The 11,692-nt window shown below is 30.6% G+C and overlaps 1 protein-coding gene across 1 annotated transcript; it reads left to right on the top strand.

Annotated features, from left to right (window-relative positions):
- Positions 1-6,780: 6,780 nt before the first annotated feature.
- HEC3 (basic helix-loop-helix (bHLH) DNA-binding superfamily protein) lies at positions 6,781-7,834 on the top strand. Its single transcript, XM_022055041.2, has one exon. The coding sequence runs from the start codon at positions 7,034-7,036 to the stop codon at positions 7,709-7,711; it is 678 nt and encodes a 225-aa protein (XP_021910733.2). The 5' UTR covers positions 6,781-7,033; the 3' UTR covers positions 7,712-7,834.
- The last annotated feature ends 3,858 nt before the right edge of the window (positions 7,835-11,692 follow it).

Raw genomic sequence — 11,692 nt, 5'->3', positions numbered from 1 at the left:
ATTTTACAGCCTGTAAAAATATAATACACATATATATATATATATATAATTTGGTGTTAGTTCCCAATGGTTGAAAGAAAACGCGGAGGAGCTTTTCAAGACGCCATTTCAGGAGGCAGCAAAGAGTGATTCACTTTTTCATGGCTTTACCCGAAACGAATCAAATTTTGGCTTCTCCAAGCGAGTCGCTGTAGCTCGGATTCTGAGGAGGATGAAATTCATAACCTCATCATCATCATCATCTCTTCTTCTTAAATTTCTTGTCTTGCTTTTTAGTTGAATTGAATTCAATTCAATTGAATGAACGAATGGGGGAGTGTCAGATCCTGTATCCTTCTCGTAACACGTGATCTTCTTAATCTTCTGCCTATACCTACCTATTCTATATTCCTAAACTTCAATTCTCTTACTCTTCTCTCTTATAATTACAAACCCTACTTTTATTTTCTTCACATATATATTTATATATGTATGTTATATTGTTTTAAATTTTGTTTCATTGTGAAGCATTTGAAAACTTGATGTGTTGGGATTCATCATGAGCAAATTAGGTTTTAGTGTGGATTAGGAAACAAAATATATCTACGCATAATCCGGAGCCATCTTTTTCACTTCAACTTTTAGAGCAGATAAACTCTTGTCTGGTCTAAAACTGGATCTTGATAATTAACTCCTTATTACTTCTTAATTTTCTTAATTTTGAGGCTTAATCTGTGTATTACAACCAATAATTTACATAATCAAATCAAACGAAAACAAAAATCAATCTATGTATAATAACATGAGGGTATTTGTATAACAATATTGAAAAAGGTTATATATATATGTATATATATATATGGTCCCATGTCTATATGCCCTAAGATATAATTATGAAATGAGAAGATTCACTACTTAACACATGGATACATCTCATATGTCACAATTAGTTAATGCCCATATTAAATTGCAAGATTTTATATTTTCTATGAGGCAATCTTCATTGCTATATAACTTACTTACTTACTAATTAATTAATTATTGAGTAGTTGGTGGGTTAATCTTAAATAAAAATGAAATAAGAGAATTGGGAAGGTAATAATGCAGGGGGTGGAAACCCTAGCTCAGCTAACAGAGAGAATGATTGCTGTGTGCATGCGCAAGTGTAGAAGAAAGAATGGAATTATAAGAGAGGAAAGAATGAAAGTGACGGTATTATATCTTTTGAGAATACTGCATGCATCACCCTATCATACTCGCTTACTCAACTCATATATATATATATATGTACATATATCATCATCATCATTCATACATTCACATATATATATATAATATATGATATATTATATAATTTTTTTTTTTAGAAAAAACTACATTTACGACATATATCGTGGGAATGTTATATTAATTAAATCTTAATTAATTAATTTAATTGGCGAATGGATATATATATATATATATATATATATCAATAGCGATTGGCACAGAGAAGTAACCGAAAAGAATAAATACATGGGATGAGTTTCAAGTTACTATCACCATTAATTACCATCATCAATAACTTCCATCATGACGACCCTGCAGGCTGCTACTCTCCTTTCTCTCTCTTTCTCTCTCTCTCTCTCTCTCTCTCTCTCTCTCTCTGTGTTACAAAGAGGAAGAAGAAGGTGTGGATGAGATTAAGGACCTAAAAGAGTAATTAGCTTAAAGAATCTAAATGCAAGTGTGTGTATGTGTGTGTGTATATATTCATATTATATTAATCCATCAACTCATATTTTGTACTTTTAATATCATCTCCATTCTATAGAAATATACATCCGCGTGCGCCCATGTATGTATCTGTGTGTATTGTATGTATAGAGAGAGAGAGAGAGAGGGAGAGAGAGAAAGGGTTGTAGATTATTTAAGAACCCTCGTAGTTAGTTAGTATGTGATTTTTAACATTATGTAAATGGATGAAAACTGGTTAAAATTAAAAGAAAAATAAAAGAAGAAATATACAGTTAAAAAAAAAATAGAAAACACTGTTTTTTTTGTTGTTGTTTGGATAATTAAAAAATTATTATTACAATATTTGAATTGGTTAAGGTTTATAAAATGAAGAAAAAAAAATAATAGAAAATTCCTTAGTAATAAACTTATTATTTGTTTAATGAAATTATGACCAGTAAGATAAGTATAAAGTATAAAACATAAAATTAATTACTCATTTCGTATAGGAATTCTAATTTCATATATTTACATATATCTTTATTGATGAAAATGTGTAAGACTTGTCTCATGGCCTACTCGATCTGAATCAAACTCCAAACAATTTTCACAAAAAGAAAAAAAAAAAAAAGTGTTTACAACGAGATGGGTTTGGGTTGGATGTTTCTAAGTCCTTCTGAAGCTGATCCGTCTTGTATGTGTGTGTGTATATATATATATATATATATATATATATATTAAAAACCTTAGCTTAGTCTCCCTTCAGTTCTTCTTCTTCATTTATTCATTGTTGTCACCCTTCTAAATATATCGCTTACCACCATGTCTTTGGCAAATCAATTAAGTGGCTAGTCTCCAAAAACACCTCCTACATTAATGATCGCTGCACTCTTTTGTTCCATGGATGAACACCTCTAGTGGCTTTTTTCCTCCTTCCAAACAGCCTTTGTTGTGGTTCCGCCAACAGCTAGCAAAAACTAAGAAACCAAAAGTTCTGAACTTTTACAACTTTTCTTTTATAGCTCTTGATTTTTTTACTTCTTTTTTTCTTTGACTTTATATATCAAAAGCCAGCATGGAGATTGGAAAGAGAGGAAAAGAAAGAAAGAAACCGAGTCATACAAGTAAGAAAACTCATATATAACTGACCTTAGACCAGGTCACCAAATTAATAAATCAGCAAAGAGGTTACAGCGACTTCAAGGAGAGGGGTAAAGAGGTTTAGGGTAAAGAGGTTTAGGATAAATTAGTTTTATACATACATATATATATATATACACACACATACATACACACACATTAAGAGCTGTAGATTGTAGAAAGTAGAATTTATAAATAATCCATAAACCCTTTATGGTTTGAAATAATAGTAAAAAATTAAACCACCCTAAGTTCGAAGTAGATTCAAATTTTCTGCATCAAAGCTCGGGGCAGGTTCAGGTTTACTCATATTTGTTCTAAATCCACTCTATTGTAATCAATAATTTTAATCGAGTATGTAGTATAATAGTTACAACTAACAACGGAGTTAAAATTTAAATCATCTTCTCATCCATCAGGTTTTTTTTTTCTTTTAATTGTAACACCTAACCTAACAAAATTCTCTATTACTAATGAGGAAAATATTAATTCTACTTGTAACATTCGGGTTCAGAATTTGGTCGGACATATTTTTTCAATTTATGAAAAAAGTTATATATATAAATAATTAAATCGTTAGTTTAATTTAATTTTGTAAAATTTTTGAAAAAAAATAAAATTATGAGTGAAATTAAAAATAATTCTAAAAAAAATGAGTGAAATTTAGAATAAATAGATATTTTTGAAAGAAAAATTAAAAATATGACGTAAAATCGCAAAAAGAAAATATATGGCCGCGTGGAACGGCCACGTTAGCAGTCACGACTAACTGGAAATGCCGCGTGGTGGATACGCTGATATCGGCTCCAGGCAGGAGGCCATGCAGGCGATCCGCATTCCTGGACGATCCGACGGTTTAGATCACATCCTGCACGCACAAACAATCAAGATGTATTCCCTCTTTAGATGCAATCGGACGGATAAAATTGATTCGCGATGGACAGTTTAGATTCTCCCACGCGATTGGCCTAAATAAAAAATCATCAGACAGTTCTCCTCGCTCCAAGTTGACTCAAACGGGTGACCAGGATTGGTTGAAAAGGGGTATTTAAACTCCTATTCATAGGAAATCGAAACCTTAGCCAATAGAGGAGCAACTAGATAAAAAGAAGAAGGGCAGTCAGAAAAAGAATCAGTCGTCAAAGAAGGTGGCTAATCACCGTCACCACCGCACTGGAGCTACCGCCAATGCCAAAACATGTATTTAACCCTTCTCGTTCGGAATTTAATCCCAAATCTCCCTATGTTCATATCGGAGTCAAATGGCCGACAAGTGGGTCAGAAACCACATGTGAAACTCGGTCGAGCTGGCGCAGCCAAAATTCAAAATCCTCTTTGATGACCCCTTCTTATTTTTCGTTTCATGTAATTTTTTGATAATTGTGTTTTCCATCATTTTATGGTGCAGGTTTGCAAAGGAAAACCTCAGCCGCGAAAGAGGAATGGCAGAGCCGCCATACCCGAAGACCTTCCACCTGTAAGGTTTCAATTTTTTGATTTTTTATAGGTTTACGTGGAAAATTGACTAAAACCGCCCTAAATCGGCTGAAAACGATTAGATTGTGGTGAAGCGTCATTATGAATGCTGGAACCTGGCCCTGCCGTTGTGTCAGAACCCGACGTCGCCGCCGTGCCAGAATCCGGCACCGCCGCCGTGCCAAAACCCTAAAATTAGCAAGAAAAGTTTTAAAACATATATTTTGGTATTTTTGAGGTATTTTTGGATACGTGGCGGGTATTTTAATTTTTGCATAAAAAATTCAGAAAATTCGGGAACCGTCAGGAGGCATAGTGAAAAGTATTTCGGACACCGATTGAGAGTAAGAATATCTTACGGTAAATTAAACCTTAATAATCAATAACGTTGTATTTTGTAATAATTAAAAAGACTTAAAAATTAATTATAGGTTACTAGTGAAAGCAGAACCGATCAGTGTATATTTTTCATAGTTTACTATTTATTTTCTCCTATACTGCCTAAAATACTTACTATTATGTTGTGTGTTTTAAATTACTAGTTTTAATTACTTTCTCAATTATTTAGTTACCTAACTGCGTAGCTCTCATATGTTGGTTCATTTTGTAATAAATGTCTCAATCATATTTTCTTGATTTATGTATTGTCTCTTTGCATAACTGATTGTTGAATTGTAAATATGAGATATCGGTATGTAATTAATGATTGGTCGATAATGTAAATTTATATATAAAAAGCTTATTGGGTATCCTGAAAAATGGTGGACGGACCCAGTACATAGAAGAAAATCCTAACGTAGACATTATCTTAATCGGATCTGACTGAGAATTTTTATAGTAGAAGGGTTTGAGAGATATGGTTCACCCTCATATCGGATGTGGTATCGAAACAATGATATGTTTGACGCCTATTAATGAACGAGGTATGATGACGACCAGTTAATTGACAAATTTGAATATTGAGTTCACGCTTAGAGAAACATCTCTATGGACCCCCTAAATGTACTAGTAAACAAGTAAAAAAAGTAAGTTACTATTCTTCGTCACTTGAATATGAAGTCATAATGTTATTGAGTTATTGTCTTCATAAGTTGATTTTGAAAATTTATAACGGTAAATATGAAATAAACGATTTTATATTAAATGAATTTACTTAAATTAATGATTCAATTAGTTATTTTATAATTTTACCAACATTTCCTTTTCTGTATTAGTGATTAGTGTGATATTTTTACTGAATTAGTGTAACTTATCTCCCTATTTAATTATTTCAGATAAAAAAAATCAAAATTCAAATTCTGAATAGTTGTAGAATTATGAGTAATTGTTATCTCACAGATCCCATGAAAGTTGGTAGTGAAAATTAACTCCATAGGATTTTAGTTTTACTTCTCTTTTTATTATTTTAACTTATTTAAAAAGAACATTTTCGTAATCTTATTAGGCATCGTGATCTATTGTGTAAAAAATATAAACTCTAAATTATTATTTGTTTCTGCCATTACAATTTATATTCTTTTATTTAAGATTTTGAGCTTTTACACTGGTAATTAATTTAAATTTTTTCTTGATAAATCAACACAAAAATTCTACATCTTATTTTGATATATATAATATATCTTATATAATTTATATTTATGAGTGTATATAGTTATGAGTGTATAAAGATTACTTTATTTTCATCCAATTCTATATGATTTTTGTAAAATTTGTATATAAGACATTAAGTTTTTTAAAACTAATCTTTATTATTTTTAGTACAATATGTAACCTTTCTACATAATAATTTATAAATAGTTTATATCACAATAATCTAAATGAATGATTCAAGGGAATTTTTTGATGTATTTGTTGAGGGTACTAAGAACTTATTCAAGTTTCACATAGCAATTTGTAGATATGGTGCCTAATAAATAATGCACATATGTGTTGGATTCTTTGAATATTTTAGAAAAATTGAAAAGAAAATTCCGTTAATACTATTTAACAATTTTTATATTTTTAGTTTTGAATTTTTAAGTATGTTTAAATGTTATAGACGCATATGTTCTTGAAGAAAACAAATTACAGAGATTTAATAATAAGGAACATACAAAATTTAAATGATTATACGAGTAAATTGTAAGGAAGAAAACTGCAAAGTAAATATTGAACCGAAAGCAGTAGCTAAAATTTCAGCGCTTGCAATGGTCATCCCGCATGCGTATGTTGCATATATATATATATATATGTATGTATGTATTAAAAACAAATCATAAAATATTAATTATCAGTAACCCCTCATTTGTTAGCTTTTAGTAGATGCAATTCTTGAATCCAGTAAAGAAAACAACAAAATCTCAACCCTTGATCTTCATCTTCTTCTGGGTCCACCTCTATTTTTTATTTTTATTTTTATATATTCATTTTATAAACTATTTATTGCCTCATTTACATCTTCTTCCTCACCAATCTCCCCCCAAATCACTCTCTCTCTCTCAAACTTCTTATATATAAATATATAAATATAGTCACATATAAACACCCATTAAAGAGTCTTCCATTGATGACTATGTTTTAAACAAGGTTTCCATGTGTTCTTAGCTCCTGCAAGTGATATATATACATATGTATATGTATATTTATGAGTGAGAATTAAGAATTGGTTGTCCATAATAGATGCAAATTTCTCTGCGCTTTGCCTTGCTTTTGCCACAAGAAAAATCACCCAGAAAGTCCAGTTATGGATATCAACCACACTAACTTCCCAAACCACTGTTGGAATAATCATGAGATACTGTCCGGGGAAGATGGTGGTGTCGGCCACCTCCATAACCAAATCACCTTCAACTCACTCTGCCCTCCTAATTACTCCCACCAAATCTTCTCCTCCTCCTCCCCATCATCACCACCCTCCACCCAAATCATACCCACTTACACTACCAACCTTTTTGCTCAAAACATGGAGATGGATGAGGAAGAAGAACCAGAAGAAGAGCTTGGAGCCATGAAAGAGATGATGTACAAGATCGCCGCGATGCAGCCGGTGGACATAGATCCCACCACTATACGAAAGCCGAAAAGGCGAAACGTCCGGATCAGCGACGACCCACAGAGCGTCGCGGCGCGTCACCGGCGGGAGAGAATAAGCGAGAAGATCAGAATCCTCCAGCGACTAGTCCCCGGCGGAACCAAACTCGATACGGCGTCAATGCTGGACGAAGCCATTCGGTACGTTAAGTTCTTGAAGAGGCAAATTCGTGTTCTCCAGTCAAACAGCCAGCAAGATCAACGGCCAGGAGTGGGTGATCATCAATGGGAAGTTGCACCAAGCAAAACCCTCGGGCCCACCTCGTCCATGGAGCCTGCAGCGGCTGGATTTGGTTCTGGGTTCTTTAATCAGGAGGTAATTAGTGATTAATTAATGGGATAGACCAGTTTTAGGGATTAATTAATGATTGGATTAATGATAATGGAGCTGATTAGTGTACATGTGTGCTGTGTTGGTATATATATATATATATATAAAGAAAATTAAATTAAAGGCTGTTAGGATATTGTTGACTAAAGTGTGTGGAATAATCATAACGGTTAGCTTGAGTTACGTACAACCTTTTATATATTATATAATAAAGCCTTTTGGAGTGTGTAATTGGCCGGAAAGTTTGTTTGGCCGACTCCTTTCCGGGAATAAACTCTGACGTCACTAATTAATAACATATATTTACTTATATACTATATATTCAGTATCATATATATATATATAATATATATATACATATTCTCTCTTTCTCTCTCGATATATTAACACATATATATAATATGTATTTGGATATTCTTGGATGCATATAAATGAAGAGGTGGGAAAAATATATATATGTATATATACATACACGCATCAGAATAAGATGTTAGAATGTTACGGTGACGCAAGTTATAAATTATAATTACCCAAAACTCATCATGTGTGGCCATACATAGGTGTATAAATGTGTGTTTGGGTATGTATATGTGTATCGAAATGTATATGGGCACATCATATATGTACATATATATACACATATGTAAAGAATAATGGTGGCGAGTTGCTAGGAAGGTGCTGGGTTAGTCTCCGTCACCATCTTCACAACATGCTTAGTTCCAAGATGTGATCACTGCAGTACACACACACACACACACACACACGCACACATATTGTACTGAATTGGACAAGGGAAAGAGTAAAGGCAATCTCTTGTAGAAACCCTAGCTCTAGGGCTCAAATACATATTGAACTTCATATTTAACAACACATACAACATGGGAATTAAAGAAAACCCCTCTTCAAGCCCTTTTTTCCAAACAAAAATTCTTATTTATATATATATACATATATATTTTTTTAATTTTTAAATCAGCTTATATATAAAACTAAACATTCTAGCTTGATTAGTATATATAGAAATATATAATTAATTAATTTGATCGCATAGCTACCTAGCTAGCTTAAAACATAATATATCTACTAAATAAATTTCTGGTTCTTCTGTATATATGTAATTGGTAAAGAAGAATCTGTTTTCTTCATCAAATTTTTAGTGGGTAAATTCCAAGCTTAGCTTATTATTAAAATTCATAATCAGTAGATATATTCGCTAATTTGATTCATTATATAATATATCTACATGCATGCATGTATTATTCTGTCGATAACATCTCAATCAAGCATACTTTCATATACATAACACACATATGACATATATATACATAGTCCCACGACAATATTGAGCATGACTTAGTGTACGATCCTTTGAACTTGATGTGAATGATCATACATATGGTAAAAATGGGAAGAAATCGGAAAGAAATTATAAAGAAGAAAGAAATATATGAAGACAAAGAACTGTTGTAAAGGTTAGGGTGCCGCTGGCTCTGCTAAAATGCAAGGAGACTACATTGGTCAGAGTCAGGTTATGCTTCATGGTTTTGGTGTAAAATGGAAGCAATATATATCACCATCCCCTTAGTTTAATTCATACTTTATGCATTGGGATTTGGAACTTGTCCCTGTTTCATCTTCCCTTAATTATGTTCATCTCTAATTTCTTGCATTACTCTCCAATTCATGAATGTTAAATGGCCATATTATTTATTTTCAAGTCTTGTGATGCCAATATCCTAATTTTTTATTTCTGATTTTGTCACTTTTTACATTAAGTAATTTATAGAGGTATGAGACCGAGTGTTATCTCATTGCATATGATATGTCATGGTGCAACTCAATTTATAAAAAGTAAAGAGAATATAGTAAATTCATTTTTTACTACACAATCTTATATCCCAAAACATAAATCCAGGACTATTAAATTGAAATACTTATATATATATATATATATATACACGTATGCTTTCAATTTCTGCCACATATACACATGTATATAGTTCCCTAATTGAGAGGAAAGATGAGTAGAACAAATTTTGATCTTAATAGCATAACTTGTTTGCAGGATAACAAAGGCCAAAAAAGATGATAGAGAATTTATATACATGTATATATATAGTTCCCTAATTGAGAGGGGAGATGGGTAGAACAAATTTTTTTCCTAATAGTATAATATTCTTTGTAAGATAACAAAGACGAAGAATGACGATAGAAAATATAAACGATTTTGAAGTTCACATCATCCTAATAGACATTAACTTTAATAATCTTGACTAATAGAAAATTAGTCAAATACTAACGATACCATAGAAAGACTTTAGAAACATATTTTATACACCATTTTATACCCCTAGAAATAGTGGATATGTATTACAAGTGGCTTTTTAGATAGTTTAGTTTGGTGGACTTGTCTATCAACCATTGAGGGGGATTAAGCTTTAAGGTATTTATTATCGAGGGCTTGAACATAAGTTGAGTCCTCGTTAATGAAGAGTTTTCGATCAATCTTCGAAAGAATGACACTATCATAATGTTAAAAGCTTAAACAATATCTAGTCCTCCTCTTCCATCGTATTTGGGCTTTGCAGAGGTTGCACCACACAAGACTTTTTTTTTTGTTGGGTGGATAATCTCATTATTGTTGTAATACTTAATCCAGAAAAATAAGTAACTATTATTTAATCATGAGCTTAAGAAAAATTGTACTCATTATTTCATAAAATTTATGGAATATTTTAGAATTTTAGTAAAGTTATCAGGATTTTTTTTTTTTTTTTTGTAATCATAGAAATATTCACTATATACATACATATATATATATATGAGTTAATTGTTAAGATTTAGTTAAAAGATTTAAAAAGTTCTATGAAGAAAGAAAAGAGAAAAGGAAAGAAAAAGAGAGAATAGATGAACAACAATAAAGATAAATCCTCAAAACTAATTCAGGATTCAAGTTTATATCATACTTATACATATTGTGTAGGAGGTAGAACAGGAAAACAAAATGTAGATATTTGTATTATAGTGTTTCCAATGATTTTTTTTTTAAATAATAATTTATGACCATAAGAATATATTATCTTTAATATATTATATTCCGTATGTTTTCAATACATACTAAAATTTCATGATTTGAGTTAGAATTGAATAATTTATAAATTTTTTAAAATAAAAAACTTTGGAGTAGTGCAATTTCTGAAAGTATTTTTCAGTTTTCTGGTGAATTCTAGTTACATATTATAAACTTTCTGTAAACATTAAAAATTATATAATTTGGATTAAAATTGAAAAAGTTTTAATTTTTTTTTTAATATTTATTGCTGTTCGAGAAGATATAAGTTGAGACTGTAGTTTTGGATTTTCGAATCTCTCATTTAATGATCATTCTGATTGATTCTTATAAATCATAATCATACGTGATTATTGCCAAATTCAACAAGTACTTAGGAGAAATGAATTTTTAAAATTACTTAAGCCTTGTGCAAATATGAGGATTCAAAAATTAATTTTTAGTAGACAATTTTAGGATGTTAGAATGGGTAACTGTGAGTAATTTTATGGCTGAAAATTATAGAAATATAGATATGTTTTTAATAAAATTTATTTTGAATTTTATATGTGATACATATATTTAATCATTGCATCAAGATCTATATATTTTTTCCATTAAATATAAATATTTATTCCTATTATTAATAGGATTAGATTATAAGAAAAGTCATTAATTTTTATGATTAAAGTAAATAAATCATTTTCTTTCTTCTTACCAAAGTAAGTAATTTCGTCAAGTATCTCAAAGTTCTAACTTTGTCAAAACATAAAATTTATACTCAGAAACAATAAATTATATATAATTTTAAAACTAATAAATAATTTTATGAAAAACAAATTAAAATGATTACAAGGAACACAAAGTTTAATGAAAAATATGACTAAGATAATTAATTATCATCAAACAAACCACATAATTTTATTTTGAGA

Source organism: Carica papaya, chromosome 6 (assembly GCF_054855325.1).
Source record: "Carica papaya isolate Zhongbai chromosome 6, ASM5485532v1, whole genome shotgun sequence".
NCBI lineage: Eukaryota > Viridiplantae > Streptophyta > Magnoliopsida > Brassicales > Caricaceae > Carica > Carica papaya.
This window is presented reverse-complemented; position numbering and strand designations above follow the sequence as displayed.

Bases quoted from the DNA above. Each gene is read 5' to 3' on its own strand.
- HEC3 (XM_022055041.2), top strand. From the start codon at position 7,034: ATGGATATCAACCACACTAACTTCCCAAACCACTGTTGGAATAATCAT.